Here is a 22,737-nt window from a genome sequence, read left to right as displayed (position 1 = left end):
CCTGTATCCGAGGCTCGACTATTGGCTGAATTCTCCTCTCCAGTACCCTGGCATAGACTTTCCCAGGAAGGCTAAGAAGGGTGATCCCCCTATAGTTGGAACACACTCTCCAGTCCACCTTTTTGTGAAGAGGGACAACCACCCCAGTTGTCCAGTCCAGAGGAACTGTCCTCCTCGTCCACACGATGTTGCAGAGGCGTGTCACCCAAGACAGCCCCACAACATCCAGAGACTTGAGGTACTCAGGACGGATCTCATCCCCCCCCTGCTGCTCTGCCACCGAGGAGCTTACTTACTACCTCAGTGACCTCAGCCTGGGTGAAGGGCGAGTCCGCCTCTGAGTCCCCTGCCTCTGCTTCCTCAGCAGAAGGCATGTCGAAGGGGTTGAGGAGATCCTCAAAGTACTCCTTCCACCGTCCAATAACATCCCCAGTTGAGGTCAACAGCTCCCCACCTCAACTGAAAACAGAGTTGGTAAAGGACTGTTTCCCCCTCCTGAGGCGCCGAACGGTTTGCTAGAATCTCTTTGAGGCCGAGCGATAGTCCTCCTCCATGGCCTCCCTGAACCCATCCCAGGCCCGAGTTTTTGCCTCCATAACGGCACGGGCTGCAGCACGCTTGGCCTGCCGGTACCCTTAAGCTGCCTCAGGAGTCCCACAGGTCAACCAGACGTAGTAGAACTCCTCCTTCAGCTTGATAGCGTCCCTTACCTCCGGCGTCCACCACCGGGTTCGGGGATTACCACTACGACAGGCACCGGAGACCCTGCGCCCACAGCTCCGAACAGCCGCGTTGACAATGGAGGCGGAGAACATGGTCCACTCAGACTCTATGTCTCCAGCCTCCCTCGGAATCTGGTCGAAGCTCTCCCGGAGGTGTGAGTTAGAGGTCCGTCTGACAGAGTGTTCAGCCAGACGTTCCCAACAGACCCTCACAATACGTTTGGCCCTGCCCAGTCATTCCAGCCTTCTTCCCTGCCAACGGATCCTACTCACCACCAGGTGGTGATCAGTTGACAGCCCAGCCCCTCTCTTCACCTGAGTGTCCAAAACATATGGCCGTAGGTCAGGTGAAACGACTATAAAGTCTATCATCGACCTCCGGCCTAGGGTGTCCTGGTGCACCGATGGACACCCTTATGTTCGAACATGGTGTCTGTTATGGCCACACTGTGCCTAGCACAGAAGTCAAATGACATAACACCATTGTGGTTCAGATAAGGGAGGCTGTTCCTCCCAATCACGCCTCTCCAGGTGTCACTGTCTAGCCGGTACCGCTCAACCTCCTGCACAAGCTCTGGTTCCTTCCCCCCAGTGACGTGACATTCCATGTCCCAATAGCCAGATTGGTTATCCAGGGATTGGGTCGCCTAGGCTCCCACCTTCAACTGCTGCCCAATACACTTTGCACCGGCCCCCTATGATTCCCCCTGCGGATGGTGGGTCCACGTGAGGACGGTCCCATGTCGCCCTTTTGGGCTGTGCCCAGCCTTTAACGTCTGCAGCACAATTTTGTAGATGCTGTGGAGTCTATGATGGCCAGTGCTGTTTTTTACACTGTGGTATGCTGGGGCAGCAGCATGAATGTAGCAGACAGTAACAGACTGGGCAAACTAATCAGGAGGGCTGGTTCTGTTCTGGGGGTGGAGCTCGACCCCCTACATACTGTATTTGAGGAGGAGGCTAGTCAAACTCTTCTCTATCCTAGACAACACCTCCACCCCCCACACAGTGTGCTGGCTGGAGCCCCTTCAGGCAGAGGTTGATCAGTATTAAGTGCTCCACAAAATGCCACCAGAGATCCTTCTTATCAGTGGCCATCAGTGTGTACAATTCCTCTCCTCTATGTAAGGGTCAACCTTCAATCTTGTAATAAATAGTTAGCTAGTATTGCATCTGTCATTAGTCATCTCTGTTGCAATTTCATTCTTCCTAAATTTTTTGTTACTAATCTGCAGTCAAAAATTCAGTTTGTATATTAAACTGGTCTGTTTGTTTTTTGGACTGAGGTGAAGCCTTAATTACATAATAAACTTAATAAATATTTACATAAATTAACAGTGATCAATTGTAACTCTCTTTGACCATGACCTGTTGTGAAAACCTGAAAACAGCATTTTATTGGTTATACTGGTCTCAGACATGTACAAACAGTGGTTATTTGACTGGGTGGTTTATATTGTAGAGCAGTGCAGAAAAGGTCACTGGCCTATTAAAACCTTGTGTAATGATAAAGACACTATATACTGTATAAAATAAACAAGTTCTGCCACCGGTGTACGAATATGTAAGTCCAAGACCATTTACCATTTAGGTCAATGCACAGTAATTATGTTATGGAACTGAGACATGACTAATGATTAACAGAAAACAATGAATATGTATTATAATAGAACTAAAATTAATCAAAAGGTACAAATCAATTTAAATTAATCTGATGACTGACTTATCTTAGACTTTTAGAAATTCTAGAAAAATATTGATATATAAATGTATCAAATAAGTCCATAGTAAATTAATAAATCAATAAATCCAGTGATTGAGTATAGAACTGCTTTATGAAACAGTGTTAATTGTTGGCTATCAGAAAAACCACAAGTTAAAACACATGGGACAACACAGATGGGGCAGATGCAAGTTGTGTGGTGCAGAGTAATGTTCATACCTGTTCAGATAAGAGCTGGTCGAGAGCTTCCTGGTCCTCTGAAGAGAATGTGTCCCACTGGTTGAATGCAGATGGGTCTCTATCTGCACTTCCATTCTCACTTGTCTGCATGGATAGCATGGAATCTGCCTATATTGAGAAACAGAAAATCACAGTCTGCCACAATATACATTATTAATGTGTATACAGAGCACATGTGGTGGAAATATTCAAGGGCCACTGTGATGGATGGTCTCAAATGAACCTAATGATAAACCTTGTATAGCATGTACTGTCTTCCACATTTATTGTCTATAATCTAATGTCATAAGGTGCCAAGGTGTAATGTATGTTGCTGTCAATGCAAACAAATACATCAGCCAACATCTGGCTGCTAGCCACCAGGTGGTGCAAAGTTGTTGAAGCTTCCAATCCACTACTGCGTCACTGAGGTCTGACTGTTCATTTTTACCTATAACATACATATATTGCACCAAACGTAGTTTATTGAAATCTGTTGTGTGGTCATATGTGGCAAGTATTAAGTGCAACGGTTTTCTATTAACCCTATAGGCATCCCATCCCATCTCGCTCATATAAATACCGCCATACAAATATCGTCATATTCAGATTGATTTACTTTTAAAAAACACTCAGATTGCTCAATCATTTCAATGCAGAGAAGTTATTATTTATTCCTCCTGTAAGACGCCTTGGCAGATGGTTTGCCGTGGGCTTAAAAACTACAACTAGTGCTTTCTGGTTTCCTCTGTATCTGCCCCAGGAACGGTCAGACTGAGAGGGGGCGAAGCCAGCCTGCTGGAGCGCAAATGCTCAATCTGCCATTGTTTTTCCTTGCATACACAAACAGCACTCATATTTAATGGCCGAAGTTTCCGTTGTAGAGGACAGAAGACGGCAAGTTCTTCAGCACAGTCTGATATATTTGTGGTTAGTTGTACGAGCAAGAGTGCAGCACGGACAAGAGGGGTCGTTAAAAGGTTTGATGTGTTTTTCAACAGAATTTTCAGCCAAGGTGAGAATACATTATTATACAAATGAAACTATCCGTGGGGGAAGTGACGTGACGTGAACTCACAGAAACATTTCACCATTTACAGCAGGGTAACAAACTCGAGCACATAAAATCGCGGGCTGAATTTAATGCAATGTGAATAAAAGTATATGACTGCACATGGAAACACAGAGATAGAGAGAGATCTTGGTAGGAAAATGGCTCAGATTAATTTGCAACATTTAATTCTTCCACAGAAGCTCTAACAGAAACTGTGTCTTTTCAGTCTTTTCTGTCAAAACTGACATATTTCCTTACACCGCTCTGGAATTATTAGTCATGTGATATAGTTTCATGGTCAAAATGATAATATTGAGATACCAACGTTAACTTTTCAAAAATTAAAATTGAAAGACTTCTCTCACCGAGACACGAACCCGGGACAAAAGCTTTCAGGGCACACACCTTAACCACTGTGCTATCCACAGTTACATATTAATGTAAACACGCATTTCCGACCTTGGCATATACACACAGTATTCTCACCCTCCGCGGGTGGTCTCATCCACTTTCCAAGCTCGGGTCCTCTACCAGAGGCCAGGGAGCTTGAGGGTTCTGCGCAGTATCCTTGCTGTTCCTAGGATTGCACTTTTCTGGACTGAGATTTCGGATGTTTTTCCAGGGATCTGTCGTAGCCACTCCTCCAGTTTGGGGGTCACAGCCCCTAGTGCTCCGATCACCACAGGCACCACTGTGGCCTTCACCTTCCAAGCCTTTTCCAGTTCTTCTCTGAGCCCTTGGTATTTCTCTAGTTCCTCATGTTCCTTTTTCCTGATGTTGCCATCGCTTGGTATTGCCACATCCACCACTACGGCTTTCCTCTGCTCTTTATCCACCACCACAATGTCTGGTTGGTTCGCCATTACCATTCTGTCAGTCTGGATCTGGAAGTCCCACAGGATCTTGGCTCGCTCGTTCTCTACCACCTTGGGAGGTGTTTCCCACTTTGACCTTGGGGTTTCCAGTCCATACTCCGCGCAGATGTTCCTGTATATTATGCCAGCCACTTGGTTATGGCGTTCCATGTATGCTTTGCCTGCCAGCATCTTACACCCTGCAGTTATGTGCTGGACCGTCTCTGGGGCCTCTTTGCACAGTCTACACCTTGGGTCTTGTCTGGTGTGGTAGATCTGGGCCTCTATGGCTCTGGTGCTCAGGGCCTGCTCCTGTGCGGCCAGGATGAGTGCCTCTGTGCTGTCCTTCAGCCCAGCCCTTTCAAGCCATTGGTAGGATTTGTTGAGATCAGCCACTTCAGTTATGTTCCGGTGGTACATCCCGTGCAAGGGCTTGTCCTCCCATGATGGTCCCTCTTCCAGCATCTCATCCTCTGTTCTCCACTGCCTGAGACATTCACTCAGCACGTCATCTGTCGGGGCCTTATCCTTGATGTACTTATGGATCTTGGATGTTTCATCCTGGATAGTGGCTCTCACGCTCACTAGTCCTCGGCCTCCTTCCTTGCGGCTAGCGTACAGTCTCAGGGTGCTGGATTTGGGGTGGAACCCTCCATGCATGGTGAGGAGCTTTCGTGTCTTAACATCTGTGGTCTGTATCTCTTCCTTTGGCCACCTTATTATTCCTGCAGGGTATCTGATCACTGGCAGAGCGTAGCTGTTTATTGCCCGGGATTTGTTCTTGCCATTGAGCTGGCTTCTTAGGACTTGCCTTACTCGTTGGAGGTATTTGGCTGTTGCCGCATTCCTTGTTGCCTGTTCAAGGTTGCCGTTTGCCTGTGGTATTCCAAGGTACTTGTAATTGTCCTCAATGTCTGCTATTCTTCCTTCTGGGAGTGAGACCCCTTCTGTGTGGATTACCTTGCCTCTCTTTGTTACCATCCTCCCACATTTCTCGAGCCCGAATGACATCCCGATGTCCGAGCTGTAGATCCTGGTGGTGTGGATCAGTGAGTCGATGTCTCGCTCACTCTTGGCGTACAGCTTGATGTCATCCATGTAGAGGAGGTGACTTATGGTGGCCCCGTTCTGGAGTCGGTATCCATAGCCAGTCTTGTTTATTATTTGGCTGAGGGGGTTCAGACCTATGCAGAACAGCAGTGGGGACAGTGCATCTCCTTGGTATATGCCACATTTGATGGATACTTGGGCAAGTGGCTTCCCATTGGCTTCAAGGGTGGTTCTCCACAACCTCATCGAGTTTGCAATGAAGGCCCTTCTGTTGATGTTGTACAGCTCCAAGCATTCAGTGATCCATGTGTGTGGCATTGAGTCATAGGCTTTCTTGTAGTCGATCCAGGCTGTGCACAGGTTGGTGTGTCGCATTCTGCAGTCTTGGGCGACTGTTCTGTCTACCAGGAGTTGGTGTTTGGCTCCTCTGGTATCCTTACCAATGCCCTTCTGTGCTTCGCTCATGTATTGACTCATGTGCCCACTTATCTTAGCTGCGATGATGCCTGACATGAGCTTCCATGTTGTGGAGAGACAGGTTATTGGCCGGTAGTTGGATGGGACTGTGCCCTTTGAGGGATCCTTCATTATCAGGATCGTTCGCCCTTCGGTTAGCCATTCAGGGTGAGTCCCATCCCTTAGCAGCTGGTTCATTTGTGCTGCCAGGCGCTCATGGATTGCAGTGAGCTTCTTTAGCCAGTAGGCGTGGATCATGTCAGGGCCAGGTGCTGTCCAGTTTTTCATACCTGAGACTCTATGTTGGATGTCTGCCACTGTGATAGTCACTGGATTCTGTTCAGGGAGGTTGCTGTGGTCTTCCCTCAGATCCACCAGCCACTGTGCATCACTGTTGTGTGATGCCTCCCTTTCCCATATACCCTTTCAGTACTGTTCAGTTTCCAGCCTTGGTGGGTCTGCTCTGTTGTTATTACCCTGCCATTGAGAGTACACTTTCGCAGGTTGTGTTGCGAACAGCCGGTTTATTCGTCTGGCTTCGTTATCTCTGGTGTATCTCTTTAGGCGGCTGGCCAAGGCTTGTAGCCTTTGCTTGGCAGTTTCGAGTGCTTCAGGTATGGTCATCTGGCTGTACCTCTTGGGCATTGGTCTTTTCATTGCACCTCTCTGGGCCTCTGTCATTTGGCTCACTTCCCTCCGAGCTGCCTTGATTTTTGCCTCCAACCTTCGTTTCCATGGTGGGTATTGTTTCTCATGGCTCCCATGGTTGCTCTTATAGCCAAGCACCTCTAGGATCACTGATGCTGAAGCGTATATCAGCTCATTGGTTTCTGTGATTGTTGTGGTAGGGATCGCTCTCAATGCTGCATTCACATCTTCCATGAGATCGCTGTCAATGCTGCATTCACATCTTCCATGAGACTTTCTGATGGTACTTCACTTAGCCGTTGTAGTGGGGTTCGGGGTTGCCTGTTCAATCTCGCCATGATCTTATCTTTCAGGTCAGTCGCTGCCTCGCTCAGCGTATCTGTGCTTATTGGGGCTTCGTACCCAATTTCCGGTTGGGGAGATGGTGAAACCTCCCCTCTGACCTGGCGTCCTGGCTCCCCCTTGCCGTAGCATTTGTGTTGTATCTCGTCAATCTCAAGTTGTGATAGCAGTTGCCGTTTGTGGATGTTGGAACACTGAGCTACTAGTTGCTTCGCCGTCAGCCTTGAATGTGGGTTTCTCCGTTCCCATTCACCGCACATTCTTTGCATGTAGCCCCTCTGACTAGGGTTACTTGAGTAGTAGCATTCCAACAGAGCCTTGTTCTCGCATCTCAGCCATTTCTTTCTTGTTCCAGTAGCCCACTTCTCGCCAAGGTGCTCTGGTTCCCCAACACCTGACGCAAACCTTGTTAGACCGGGCGACGTCTGAGCCGGTATCTCATGTGGTTCATTGTCTCTCATGATATGAGGTAGGCGATAGCTTGAAGGGTCTTGCCCAGCTCTCTCTCTCTCTGTCTCTCTCTCTCATATATATATATATTCTACTACTACCCTATTCTCACCTTACTACTACTACTACTCTATTTTCATCCTGATTTGCAGATGGTTCAGAGGTCTGTGGTCTGTGTTGTTGTTACTTGCCATTACTGTACCTTGAAGTTTATTTGCTGAGCCAGTTCTTTTGCCTTGTGGTCTTCTGCACTGGGTTTACTGTTTAAGGTGAGGGCCAGAAGAGCAGAGCGCATGGAACAATCACATGTTTCACAGTAGAATTCCTGAGACCTGTTGAAAAGTAGAACATAATTCATGTTACACAGAATCTGTCAAACTAATGACCGCCAACTGGGGGGAACTACAGGGGAGTTTCTTTGTAGCCTGCAACAGATTGCATAAGTAAAACTCTGGCACATTGACTTGTGCCTTGCTTCAAGAATTCTCAGATAACAATATATATATCAGATAATTATATTTTATATAATTATGTTTTTTTAACTTTAAGGTAACCACTAAAATAAACATAAATATCACATTCTAAAAATAATTATTCTTCACAGAAAGTGTAGCCAACTGGGAACCAAGGATTAAAAAGACCTTTGGTGGTGCTGTTTTGCATTTACTTGCTGGTCCTGGGACCATTGCTAAAACAGACTGTAACGTCCATACATTCACATCTGGACACAGAGGTAATGCATCATTATGTATGAGTTTCATTCCCCTTTCACACAGACTGAGCTGCGATTCACCAGAAGATAAAAGGATTACACAGAACTCCCAATCCCACAGGAGACTGTTTCCTATCACAACCGAACTGTGAGTGTAAGCTTTTAATTTGGACACAAAGTTCTGCTTCAGATGTACCGGACCCTTCAACTGCCATGAAACCGAAGCCACTGTATCTCTTAGTCTCACTGAGAACACTGGGCTGGACTCATAACACACAGGCACTGTACAGCAGTCTTTTGGAGTGAGGGGGCCACTCCTGAAGACATTTTATGACTCTGTGGTGGCATCAGCCATCCTGTACGGTGTGGTCTGCTGGTGCAGCAGCATCACGGTGAGGGACAGGAAGAGACTGGACAGGGTCATCAAGAAGTCCAGCTCTGTCCTGGGCTGCACTCTGGACACGGTGCAGGGTCCTGGCTAAACTCACATCCATCCTGGACCAGGACTCTCACCCACTGGAGGACTCGCTGTCTGCTCTGGAGAGCAACTTCAGGAGTAGACTTATCCACCCTTGCTGTGTGAAGGAGAGAAATCGTAGATCTTTCCTATTTGCTGCTATCAGACTGTATAATAATCAGCAATGTGAACTATCTCCCACACCACAACTGATAACCATCAGTGGTTGTATAGAAAATTACTCTGTGCTATATTTGTGCAAAACTGTACAATATATTTATTTAATGTACAATAACCCAATAACCAAATACCCATTACTCCACTCCACTCTGTTCAGTGTTGTATTGTGCCTAATTTCATTTGTTTCTGTACTTTCTTTAATGTGCCTATGCTGTTGTGAGACGGAAAATAAAGTGACACACAACTTGCTTTTCAGCAGTTAACTATCCCTTTAATAATGGAATATCTGACAGGCTGGTTTCCTGTTAAAGTCATCCCCTTGCTGTCTTGTAGTTCTCCTAATTAACAATGGTGCTAACATAACAAATTGAAATCAAAATAAAAGTGGTGTCCTAGGCTAAGATTCTAAGTTCTAAAAGAAAAACAGCTAAATACTCTTTTACAAGATGGCGCTGCCTTAGTAGCGGTCTGTTGGAACAGCTCCATACTACAGTCGTAGCACTTCAAAGCGACCAACTTTTTTACTGCAGTACGGGTGCATCCCTGACTAAGGATTTTTAATCCTGCACCAAACTGAAAAAAACAGGGTGCTAGTCTCGTTTTAACCACCAGGTGGCGCAAAGATGTGAGGTCTGTTAATTTCTATCTGTGTCTGCACATTAAGCACAAAAAACTATGTCATGTTACTGTATCATTAAATGTAGATTAGTTAATTTTTAAATATTATAGATCACTATGCATCTTTGCTCGCTAGTGTTTGTTGTCAATTGCCGAAGCTGCTGATGTCTTTCCACAGTTTCCAGGCCAGCCGAGAGACACAGTCCCTCCTCCAGCCAATCCAATATGACAATATAAGTATAATAATATAATAACAAAATAGGAATCTATATTTATTCATCATTCTATGTTATAAATGTATTTTATATGTATATCTGTACTTGTCTTCTGGTTTGTTGGTCATGAAGAAAAAATACAAAACAAACTGGATTTTCATTTGTTTTGATATGAGCGACAAACGAAATTCAAGTGTTTGTTTTTTCGACACAAGGCACGGAGTTAGATTTAAAGCTGATATTTCGTTTTTTAGAAAAAAGCAGAGAACGAAAACATAAGTCGTTCTCTCGTTATAGCAGCTTTTAGGTTGGTGGAGAAACCAAACTCTTCGAAATTTACTCAGACCGCAATGACCTATAGTTTGCTCTGACTCTGACTGATAATAGAGCCCAAATGACAAATGATGTGTCCAGATAAAGCTTAACCAGAAAATTTATGCATGTGCAAATGCAGGCAACGAGAGAATCGGGGAAGTGGCATCACCGTCTGGAGCAGACAGTGATGTGATGTTCTGTCTTAATACACTATGTCCTCATGTTTAAGTACTGTCGGGTGTGTCGGGTCCGTGTACGTTCTAACAGTTTAATTTCGCCACCAGAATAAAAGCTGGGAAAACGAGAAAATAAGTCGTTTCAGAACGTTTTAGAACCGGAGGACCTGTTAATGTGTCTGAACGTCTAAATGTGTCTGACTCTTATTTTGAAACACAGTACAACGACGTTTTGGAAAACATCGGAAAACAAGTCATTTTCTCGTTTTTCGTCTTTTTTCTCAAAACAAGAAAACAGGAAACGGCTTTAAATCCATTTATTTGTCTGGTTTTGACAACACTGTTTTATAGCTTGTTTATTCGTTTTTAACACAACGCTTTGATTAAATGCCGTTTGTCACTTTTATAGAGAGAAAGGAGAAAACTGTCCGTGTACGTTCAAACAGTTTGATTTCCACCCTCCAGAATAAAAGCTGGGAAAATGAGAAAACGAGTCGTTTTAGAACCGGAGGAACTGTTAATGCGTCTCAACACGCAAGAAAGTGAGACTCTTATTTTGAAACACAGTACAACGACGACAGGAAGTCGGTGGTCAAGGGCAAGATATGGATTTATATTTTCCTTTCCAGACAACATCGGCTGAAATCAAGCCGTTTTCTGGTTAAGTTGTCCATGAAATAAAATACAAAGAACATCCGTTTCCTCGTTTCTCTTCTAATCACGACACCGTGTTAAAAACGAATAAACGAGCTGAAAACACTGTTTTAAAAACTAGACCCAGAGCTGGATTTGAAGCCGATTCCCGTTTTCTCGTTTTGAGCAACAAAACGGAAAACGACCTTGTTTTCCCAGCTTTTACTCTGGTGGGGAAATCACACTGTTAGAACGTACAGGAACCATGTCGCCCTGCTGCCCAGTCTTTGTTGGTTGCACACATTAAGAGAAGAGACACAGTGTGTTTCCAAATGTTAACGGTTATACTGGATGAAAACGAAAATATCTCCTTCTGCTCTGCAGCATAAACCCCTTTGACCACTGTTAAGGTGTGTTTGAGAACAGTTAAACCAATATAGCCAATGTCCTTCAAACGGAAGCTCCAAAATTTTACAGGAATGACATTAATCACAATATCTGCAGAAAAACAAACTTTTATTACACAGCGAACACAGTGGTTTTGGAACTCCCTCTGCGCCGGAAACACGGCGTCTGATGTTGGTTCAGTCGCTAAAGCAAACTTCACATGCCTTTCCCCTACTCCGTATTGGCACAGAGACATGTTAACATAATGTCACCACTTGGTCAAAAGGTGTGAAATACTTTAGCTTTGAGACAAAGAAAAAGCTCCATTGGAGATCGGGCAGCGTGATCAGCTGCCCCTACGTAGACTGTGGGACGCTCTCTCACTTCACTATTTTTAACTATTATTAAACTCTCTCTCTCCCAGAGTCGCTCAGATTTGTTTGCGACATCTGATTCTCCCGCAGGAATAAAATAAAATCGAATGCTATACGTGGGAGCACGCACTCGGTCTGTCCAAGCATATATCCAAAGCTGTCTTGTCTGCTAAATAATACAGGCAGCGAGCCCTTTTAATCATTTGTTATTATCTTATAAATATATAAAAATTAGATAACGCTGATTGTTCAGTAATTAGACACAGACACAGAGACTGTAACCAGTCTCTGTGTCTGTTTTTAAGTTTCCTCAACCACAAACTGGACTGCTGGACTGGACTAATAACACCGATGCCCTGTACAAGAGGGGCCAAAGACGCTTCCTCCTCCTCTCTCTCTCTCTCACACACACACACACACACACACACACACACACACACACACACACACACACACACACACACACACACACACACACACACACATCATAATTAGTTCCTCATGATTTTGACAATTTCAAAAATATTATATATTATTATGAACAACTGTAACTGATGATTGTTAATATTAAGTTCATATCAAGTAAGCCCATTAACATGTAGTGTGCTGCATACATAAATGAAGGTTATGTACATTGCACATTGGATATTCTCCATATGTGGAATCCCAGATGCAGTTACAAGCTTCAACTACAACACCTTATTCAAACAATAATACTAAAATGACAAGAAAGACGGAACAAAGAAGAAAACACACACCTTAATATATCCACTTACCTTTTGGCAAGGGTCCTTCTCTCCTCTGGGGTATAATCAAGTGATCCTATTGCACCTTCTCCCTTTGTCGGCATGAATCCAATTATAGCTATGAGAGCAGTTCGAACTGAAGACAAAAATAATAAGAGAAAACAAAAAATCTAATATAAAACTTAAATAAAATAAGTTTATTGCTCAATAAAGAATCAGTAAAGACTTTATACGGGTTCTGTACTTCTACAGATGAAGCAGCTTAAACCTACCAGAGGGTGAACAGATGAGGTTTGTTCAGATACAGCTTGGCACTTAGACACCAATTCGGATCATAGTAGTCAGCTCTGCTTTTAATGCACTTTTAATACAAAATCTGACTTTGTATACGGTGTTAACATCAGGAACTCTGGACTCCTGTATCTGAGTGATTAAAGCATGCTGCCCATGCTTTTTTCTCCAGTAACAAAGTGATACAAAACACAGGGTTACCTACGTACTGTAGAATAAGTAGTTCCCAATCATCAGGCCCATTGGTACATGCATAGCAATATTACTGTTTTCTGCAGGTTTTCCACAACAGCTGATGCTGTGCAGTCTCTGACTGTACTGGTCATATCTGACAGTTTCATAATGTCAGGTTCTGACATAGCAACATAGCTCAAGGCACAACATAAAGGGGAAAATTGTTGCTTTCTCTGCCTCTCTTGAAAATCTTTTCATGTTTGAGACAATATTGACAATTTTATTATTTAACCTCCAGACTACTATACAATACTTCACTGACACATAATTAAAGAACAAAAATGAATAAAGGAAAAAAGCAAAATGTGAGCAGCTTGATGCTTCTCTTTCAGAATACTTACTGCTCCAAGAAGGCTGCCATGTCTCTGGGTGGTGACCAGAAATGCTAAGGCAAATCTTCTTTCCAACTTCAAATCTGCCATTTGGCTACAAGGTATAGAAGAGTAGTTGTCAGTGTATATGTGGGTAGAGAAAATACAAGAACTTAGTCTCTTAATGCAACGAGAGACTAAAAATAGATGACAAAAATATCAAACAAATAGACCTACTGTAATATTGTGAAATTATTCATTTCAGAGCAGGTATATGCTAAAAATACAATAATGTAAGTGCATGTTTTTGACCACCACATTTAAAAAGAGCCATAACCTTTTGTACTCTATACATTTGGGTTTATTTAATAAAATCTTTTAAATAAAAAAATTAAAAAATAAATTTGCAAGTATAATAATAAAATGAGTTATTTTTTTCTGAATAATATACACACAGCACCCCATATTGACAAAAAAAACTGAATTATGGACATTTGTGAAGATTTATTAAAAAAGATAAACAAAAATGTCACATGGTCATAAGTAGGTCTGCGTCAGGTGCTGTGGAACCAGAACACATGGGCGAGAAGTGGGCTACTGGAACAAGAAAGAAAGGGCTGACATGCGAGAACAAGGCTCTGTTGGAATGCTACTACTCAAGTAACCCTAGGGGGTTACATGCAAAGAATGTGTGGTGAATGGGAACGGAGAAACGCACATTCAAGGCTGACGAAGCAACTAGTAGCTCAGTGTTCCAACATCCACAAACGGCAACTGCTATCACAACTTGAGATTGACGCTGTACAACACAAATGCTACGGCAAGGGGGAGCCAGGGCGTCAGGTCAGAGGGGAGTTTTCACCATCTCCCCAACCGCAAATTGGGTACGAAGCCCCAATGAGCACAGACAGAGTGAGGCAGCGACTGACCTGAAAGATAAGATCATGGCGAGATCGGTTGGGCAACCCCGATGACAACTACAACAGCTAAGTGAAGTCTCATGGAAGATGTGAATGCAGCATTGACAGCGATCCCTACCACAGCAATCACAGAAACCAATGAGCACACACACACACACACACACACACACACACACACACACACACACACACACACACACACACACACACACACACACACACACACACACACACACACACAGGGCTGGACTGAAGGACAGCACAGAGGCACTCATCCTGGCTGCACAGGAGCAGGCCCTGAGCACCAGAGCCATAGAGGCCCAGATCTACCACACCAGACAAGACCCAAGGTGTAGACTGTGCAAAGAGGCCCCTGAGACGGTCCAGCACATAACTGCAGGGTGTAAGATGCTGGCAGGGAAAGAATACATGGAATGCCATAACCAAGTGGCTGGCATAGTATAGGAACATCTGCGCGGAGTATGGACTGGAAACCCCAAGGTCAAAGTGGGAAACACCTCCCAAGGTAGTAGAGAACGAGCGAGCCAAGATCCTGTGGGACTTCCAGATACAGACAGACAGAATGGTAATGGCCACCCAACCAGACATTGTGGTGGTGGACAAAGAACAGAGGAAAGCCGTAGTGGTGGATGTGGCAATACCAAGCGATGGCAACATCAGGAAAAAGGAACTAGAGAAATTCCAAGGACTCAGAGAAGAACCGGATAAGGTTTGAAAGGTTAAGGCCACAGTGGTGCCTGTGGTGATCGGAGTGACCCCCAAATTGGAGGAGTGGCTACAACAGATCCCTGGAATAACATCAGACATCTCAGTCAAGAAAAGTGCAGTCCTAGGAACAGCAAGGATACTGCGCAGAACCCTCAAGCTTCCTGGCCAATGGACCCGAGCACACACTCCCTGTGTGTGTGTGTGTGTGTGTGTGTGTGTGTGTGTGTGTGTGTGTGTGTGTGTGTGTGTGTGTGTGTGTGTGTGTGTGTGTGTGTGTGTGTGTAAAATTCCCTACTCGCCCTTTGGAGTGGTCTTACTCCTATACTCCTACAGGCTTCTGTCCTGTACACTATACCGGCCACTTGGTTATGGTACTCCATATATGCCCTCCCTGCCTCGCATCTTGCATATTGCAGTTATGTGCTGGATTGTTTCAGGGGCATCCTTGTACAGCCTGCACCTCCGGTCCTGCATAGGATGGTAGATCCCAGTCTGTATTGATCTAGTACTCAGAGCCTGCTCCTGTGCTGCTAGGATTACTTTCTCCATGCTGTCTTTGTCCAGCCACTGGTAGGACATGTCGATATCAGCCACTTTTTCTATCTGCCGGTGGTACATGCCATGCAGGGGTTTGTCCTTACATGAGGGTTCCTCCTCTTTCTTCCTTCCTCCTCTGGTTTCAGCTGCCTGAGGTATTCACTAAGCACGTCATCTTAGTTGTTTCAACCTGGATAGTGGCTTTGATGCTCACAAATCCTCTGACTCCTTCCTTCCATTTGGGTACAGTCTCAGGGTGCTGGATTTAGAGTGAAACTCTCCATACATTGTAATGAGCTTCCTTGTCTTGATGTCAGTGGCTTCCATCACCACTTTTAGCCAGCTTACTACAGTATATGCCAGCAGGGGACCTGACGACCGGGAGGGCATAGGTGTTGATCACCTGGACTTTGTTCTTCCCATTCAACTGGCTTCTAAGGACTTGCCTTACCCTTTGAAGGCAATTAGTGGTTGCTGTTTTCCTTGCAGCCTCTTCGTTGTTACCATTTGTCTGTGGAATTCCAATGTATTTGTATCTATCCTCCAGATCTGCTATCTTGTCCTCTGGTAGGTCTATCCTGACTACCTTTGCTCTCCTTGCTACCATCGGACCACACTTATCCAGTCCTAATGACATTCCAATGTCTTGGCTATATATCCTGGTGGTATAAGGGAGTCGATATCTTGTTTGCTCTTGGCACACAGCTTGATGTTATCCATGTAGAGCAGATGGCTCACGGTTGTGTTATTCCGTAGTCTGTACCCGTAACCACTCTTAGTGATTATCTGGCTAGGACAGCAGCAAGGACAGAGCATCTCCTTGGTATATGCTGCACTTGATGTTGACTTGGGCAATCTGCTTGAAGTTGGCCTCTAGGGTTGTTTTACACATTCCCATTAAGTTCTGGATGAAGGTTCTTGGAATGCTTGGAACTATACAAGCTCAGCAGGACTGAGGATCCATGTGTGAGGAATTGAATCATAAGCCTTCTTGTAGTAGCACATAGGAATTTAATTGAATCATAAGCTTTCTTGTAGCAGTACATAGGGTGGTGTCTTGTCTTACAGTCTCGGGTGACTGCTTTGTCTACCAGCTGTTTTTTTGCTCCCCTGGTGTTACTACCAATTCCTTTCTGGTCACTGCTCCTGTATTGATCTATATTCCTTCTCATCTTAGCTGCTATGATGCCTGACAGGAGCTTGCAACTGCAGAGGCAGGTTATTGGGTGGTAGTTGGATTGGACTGCTCCCTTTTGGGGGTCCTTCAGGATTAGGACAGTTTGGCCTTCCATTAACCAGTCAGGGTGAGTTCCATCCACCAGTAGATTGTTTATTTGTGCTGCCAGGTGCTCATGGAGTGAGGTTAGCTACTTCAACCACTAGGCATGGGTCATGTCAGGGCCTGGTGCCTCCCAGTTCTTCATACCCGAGACTTTCTCTGCCCAGCCACTGGGCATTGCTGTTATATTATGCCTCCTTCTTCCATATGCCTTTCCAGTATTCCTCAGTCTCCAGCCAGGAGTCCAACTACTCCCGACACGTAAGTAATGAAACAAAAAACCATAACCAACAAAAGTGAAATGTGTATGTGGTTAGTCTAGGATGTACGGCGTAACAAGATGTGATGGTGGTGAAATGTCCAAATGCCCGCACGATTGCGTGTGCACCCGCTCTCTGCGGCCAATCAGCTGGTGCGTGTGTGTGTGTGTGTGCGTGCGCACAGTCCGAGGCTGCTCAGCGGGAAACAAACCGGCGGTTTGTCACAAAATGTATGTCTATTATAAGTAGAATTAAATATTTTCAAGATCAAATTTCATTTGAAGATGTATGTACCTAATATGGATCTAAATAATTATTAACTGATTAATAACAATTCTCAGTGAATGGGGACTTTGGGTTGCAACTTACTGTGAGAAGGATGATGCTGGGGGGCTTCATGGGGTACTCTGGAGGAAGTACAATCCTGCCATGATAAACTCCACCATTAAAATCAGAGTCTGGTGGTCCACGCACTGAGAAATGCCATTCAAAGAGGTTATCCTGACAAATTACAAGAAAATTGAGAATTGAACAGATCAGTTGATCACCACAATTGCAACAAACTGAAGCAGTTGATTACCGCACCAATCACTAGACAACAACCAATTATTGAAAGGAAAGCTGATGACTTTATGCAGTAAATTCATTCAATTCAACTTCAGAAAAAAAGTCAGTGAGCAGTTTTCTCTCAATGCGAAGCAGACATGACTATAACATTTTTTGCCAGACCAGGCCTAGTTTAATGTCATATATAAGGAGTTTATTGATTAATACTTTAAAACACAGTCGGAGCACTTAAAAGTGTCAGCCTTTACGGCGATTCTGTTTTCATTTTCAGCGCGGTATCACCTTGTTTTTACCACGTTGCAGCATGTGTTACGTCTTTTTGGCCTATAGATGGTGATCAGGCCCCACACTGTCAAAGGCTGACACATTGAAGTGCTACAACTGTAGAGTAACGTGACAATGTCTTGGTGGTGTAATGGTTAGTTTAGTGTTTAACAGTCTTGACCAGAGAGTTTCCACACATCATACTCATTGCTCCCCCTCCTCGAATGTTGGTATGTGACGTCACACAGATGGTCGTCTCCAACCTGAAGTCCAGACATCCCAACGTTCCTTAGTCGGGGACGCACCCCTTGCGTGGTGGTGAAGCAACCGTACAGCAGTAAAAAAAAGTGGTCGCTTTGAAATGCTACGACTGTATGCATTACTTTGTATCGAATTGTAAGATAAATTATTAACCTGAGAATTTGAAACTGTCTAGATCTCGTACAACTTTGTGGCTTTTGCTTTTGTTCTGCTAACCACAGTTGGTAGTGAAAAGTGTCCCTGTCCCACCCAATTTCTGGTCTACAACATAGTGCGCAGGCACGAGCCTTGCTTCAGCACGCTTCGATCACTCTGTCTTATCGTCTTGTCTTTTCTGTAAAAGAACTCTTCAGCTGTATACAAGAAGGCTCAGAATAGGATGTACTTTCTAAGGAGGCTCAGGTCCTTTAAAATCTACAGCACCATGCTGAGGATGTTCTGAGTGTGTGGTGGCCAGTGTTGCCTTTTACGGCCAGTGTTGTCTTTTACGCTGCAATAACATGTTGCATGTTTTTTGTGGGCTTTGTGGCTAATTGGAGCACTTGTTGGGGAAAACCTGGGCTGATTAGAAGAGACGGCGTCCATCCCACGTTGAACGGAGCCTCTCTGCTTTCTAGTAACATGGCCATGTTGCTTAGCCTTCCCACTCCGTGACAACTCAGAGTGGAGCCCAGGACGCAGAGTCGCAGTCTTACACGCCTCTCTGCATGTTCTCTACAGCCACCACCCACTCTTAGTCTTAGTTATCACATAGAGACTGTGTCTGCTACTCGACCACCTAAACTATACAAGTCACAAACAAATCAAATAGGAGTGACTTACCAGAATTTAATAAACATCAAAACAGCTCCACTTACGGAACAAAGTAACAGTAAGCTAATAAAGTGTGGTTTATTAAATATCAGATCTCTCTCATCTAAATCCTTTTTAATAAATGACTTGATAAGTGACCATCACATAGATCTGTTCTGTCTCACTGAAACCTGGCTGCAGCAGGATGAATATGTTACTTTAAATGAGTCGACTCCAATGAGACACATCAACTATCATGTTCCAAGAAGTACAGGTAGAGGTGGAGGAGTAGCAGCAATTTATAAATCAGATTTATTAATTACTCCTAAACCTAAACATAGTTATAACTCATTTGAGAGCCTCACTCTGAGCCTTTCTCACCAAAACTCTAAAACTCAGAAGCCAGTTGTGTTTTGTATTGTTTACCGTCCTCCTGCTCCATATTCTGAGTTCTTAACTGAATTCTCTGAATTCTTATTTGACTTAGTTCTTAGCACAGATAAAGTCATTGTAGTGGGAGACTTTAACATTCACGTAGATGTTGACAGCAACTGTCTCAGCACTACTTTTAACTCCTTAATAGACACTATTGGTTTTACACAGCAGGTAAATGAACCCACTCATCGTTTTAACCAAACCCTAGATCTTGTCCTGACATATGGGGTTGAAATTGATAATTTAATAGTTCTTCCCCAAAACCCTCTGTTATCTGACCATTTCTTATTAACTTTTGAATTTAGCACAACTGACCCTATAACAGCTGGAAAGAAATGTTACTATAGCAGATGTTTATCTGTTGCCAGATTCAAGCAGATGATTTCATCATCTTTTGCCTCAATGTCTTGTAGATACACAGAGAACAGTCACCTTAATCCTTATGAACAGGTTGACTGTCTTGTAGATGATGCTGCAGCTTCCCTACGTACAATGTTAGACACAGTGGCTCCTCTGAAGAAGAAGACAGTGAATCAGAGGAGGTTAGCTCCGTGGTATAACTCAGAGATTCGCAGCCTAAAGCAAAGGACTAGACAACTAGAAAGACAGTGGCGTTACAACAAAATAAATGTAAACTGCATTGCATGGAAGGACAGTCTAATGAAATATAAAAAAACACTTTGTGCTGCTAGAAAACCATATTATTCCTCCCTAATTGAGGAAAACAATTAGGCACTTTTTTTTTTTTCAGCACTGTAGCCAGGCTGACAAAGAGTCATGGCTGTATTGAGTCTACTATCCCCTTAAATCTCAGCAGCAATGACTTTATGAACTACTTTACTAATAAAATTATCATCATTAGAAAAAACATTCAGCAGCGACTTCTTCCAAATGACAGAAAGCACTGTCTAGATCCATCAACTTTAAATTTATTAAATCCTCTGTCTTACCTAGACAGCTTCTCCCCCATAACTCATATGGAGTTAACCTCAAAAATTAACTCTTCCAAGTCGTCCACTTGTCTTTTAGATCCAATCCCAACCAGATTACTCAAAGAAGTTCTACCTTTAATCAGCTCATCCATATTAAATCAAATCAACCAATCTTTACAACTAGGCTATGTACCACAGGCTTTTAAAGTGGCTGTGGTCAAACCTCTATGGAAAAAACCAACCCTTGACCCTGGACAACTAGCCAACTATAGGCCCATTTCAAATTTACCCTTATTTCCAAGATTCTGGTAAAAATCGTGGCTAAACAATTATCTGACCACCTGAAGTGGGAATAACCTGTACGAAGATTTTCAGTCAGGATTTAGAATACATCATAGCACAGAAACAGCTCTGGTTAGAGTTACTAATGATCTTCTATTAGCTTCGGACAATGGTCTAGTTTCTGTCCTTGTCCTGTTAGATCTTAGTGCTGCATTTGATACAATTGATCATAACATTCTATTACAGACACTAGAACATAGAATCGGGATTAATGGATCAGCATTGGGATGGTTTAAATCCTATTTGTTGAACAGATTCCAGTTTGTTCATGTTAATGATGAATTCTCCACACGCACAAGGATTAGCTATGGAGTTCCACAGGGTTCTGTGCTGGGTCCAATTCTGTTTAGCCTATACATGTCTCCTCTAGCTGAGATTATTAGAAAGCATTCTATTAATTTTCATTTTTACGCAGATGATACTCAGCTATATATGTCCTTGGAACCAAATGAAACAGATCAACTAGTCAAAATTCAGGGTTGTTTAAAGACATCAAATCCTGGATGTCCCAAAACTTCCTTCAACTAACTCAGATAAAACCGAGATTCTTATTGTTGGGCCTAAAAATCTGAGAGAGAGACACTATTGAGTCAGATAGCCACCCTGGATGGCATAACATTAGCTTCAGATCTACTGTGAGGAACCTTGTGTCATGTTTGACCAGGATCTCTCTTTTACATCATACATTAAACAAATCTCCAGAACCGCCTACTTCCACCTTAGAAATATAGTTTAAAATCAGAATCATCCTCTCTCAGAGCGATGCAGAGAAACTGATCCATGCATTTGTTACCTCTAGGCTGGACTACTGTAACTCCTTACTCATAGGATGTCCTAACAGCTCCTTAAAAAGCCTACAGCTTATTCAAAATGCTGCAGCCAGAGTTCTGACAGGACTTAGAAAGAGAGATCACATTTCTCCTACATTAGCTTCTCTGCACTGGCTGCCTGTAAAATGTAGGATAGAATTTAAAATTATCCTACTCACCTACAAAGTACTCAATGATAAAGCTCCTTCTTATCTTAAAGACCTCATAGTTCCTTATGCTCCCAGCAGAACACTTCGTTCTCAGAGCGCTGGGCTACTTGTGGTTCCTAGAGTGTTTAAATGTAGAACAGGGGGCAGAGCTTTTAGCTACCAAGCTCCTCTCCTCTGGAACCAGCTCCCTCTTAAGGTTCGAGAAGCTGACACACTCTCCACCTTTAAGATTAGGCTTAAAACTTCCTTTTGATAAAGCTTATAGTTAGAGATGGTTCAGGGTCACTGGCAATTATTGTTAGTCACAGGAACCATCTCTTAGTTAAGCTGCAATAGACATAGACTGCTGGGGGACTTAATTTATACACTGAGCTCCTCTGTTTCCTTCTATCTCCTCTGTCCAATAACCTCCCATCATTGTCCCATGTTTAACTAACCTTGTCTCTTTCTGTCCAGTAGTTGTGCTTCTCTCCTCTCTCTCTCTCTCCCCCCCCACTCTCTCTCCCTCTCTGTCCTCACCTACAGGTATCATTGGACTCAAAGTTTGGTGTCTGTGATGGGCAGCTGCGGATCCAACCATCCTGCCTGCATCCAGTCCCTGGTCCTACCATCCTGCCTGTGCTCTGTTGTTGCTTGTAACAACAAACCTCACACTTGTGTGAGGTTTTAAACCTTACTTTGTAAAGTGCCTTGAAATAAAACAAATTAAGCAAACCTTCAAACTTCCTTGATTTTCAGCAGTACGTTAATTTCATCTGTGTCATCTTTAGGAGATGGGGGCTATTGCTTTTCTTGCGTTTTCAGCTTTTCAACTTTATCTTTATCATCTTTATCTTTAATAGTTTTCGAATTTTAAGCGTCTAAATATTGTGTGGTTTTTAGTGATTTTTCAGCATTTCCATTAGTGCGTATTGCGTGAGCTAGAGTAAGTGTGAGGACACGGTTTTTTAAAAAAGAATATTTTTAACCTGTCACTATAACCAGTTTTCACTCTATCAACTTAATTTCTCTCATTTGTAGTCATACTTGTCTTCTTTCTAATGATGTGTCTGGCTAAGCAGTCAGACCTATACTTTAGTCGCTATCAACCTCAAAGCGCAAAAAAATCCTGAATTTCCCCCATAGACTCTATCACTTCTATGCATATAAATTATGGAGGAACCAGAGTGTCCCTTCATTCTTAAACACTAACCAACATTGTTTTGGTCAACCCTCATTAAAATTGGTGAATTTTTCCTTTAATCGATTATCAAAATAATCATTAGTTGCAGCC

At 43.5% G+C, this 22,737-nt stretch overlaps 1 protein-coding gene across 2 annotated transcripts in view; it reads right to left on the bottom strand.

Moving 5' to 3' along the window:
- Nucleotides 1-22,737, bottom strand: part of ube2j1 (ubiquitin-conjugating enzyme E2, J1) — a 41,665-nt gene that overhangs the window by 2,807 nt on the left and 16,121 nt on the right. Inside the window, exons 3-7 of one of the 2 annotated variants that reach the window (XM_029141260.3) lie at nt 17,262-17,393; nt 13,198-13,282; nt 12,362-12,467; nt 7,721-7,850; nt 2,665-2,793 (exon numbers count right to left, since the gene is read on the bottom strand). In XM_029141260.3, coding sequence (XP_028997093.1) covers nt 2,665-2,793; nt 7,721-7,850; nt 12,362-12,467; nt 13,198-13,282; nt 17,262-17,393 — 582 coding nt within the window. The remainder of the gene's footprint in view (nt 1-2,664; nt 2,794-7,720; nt 7,851-12,361; nt 12,468-13,197; nt 13,283-17,261; nt 17,394-22,737) is intronic. The other variant, XM_041069548.2, reaches the window with a different exon arrangement.

This window comes from Betta splendens, chromosome 24 (genome assembly GCF_900634795.4).
Source record: "Betta splendens chromosome 24, fBetSpl5.4, whole genome shotgun sequence".
Lineage (NCBI taxonomy): Eukaryota > Metazoa > Chordata > Actinopteri > Anabantiformes > Osphronemidae > Betta > Betta splendens.
Note: the sequence above shows the minus strand (reverse complement) of the source record. Positions and strands in the feature narration are given on the sequence as shown.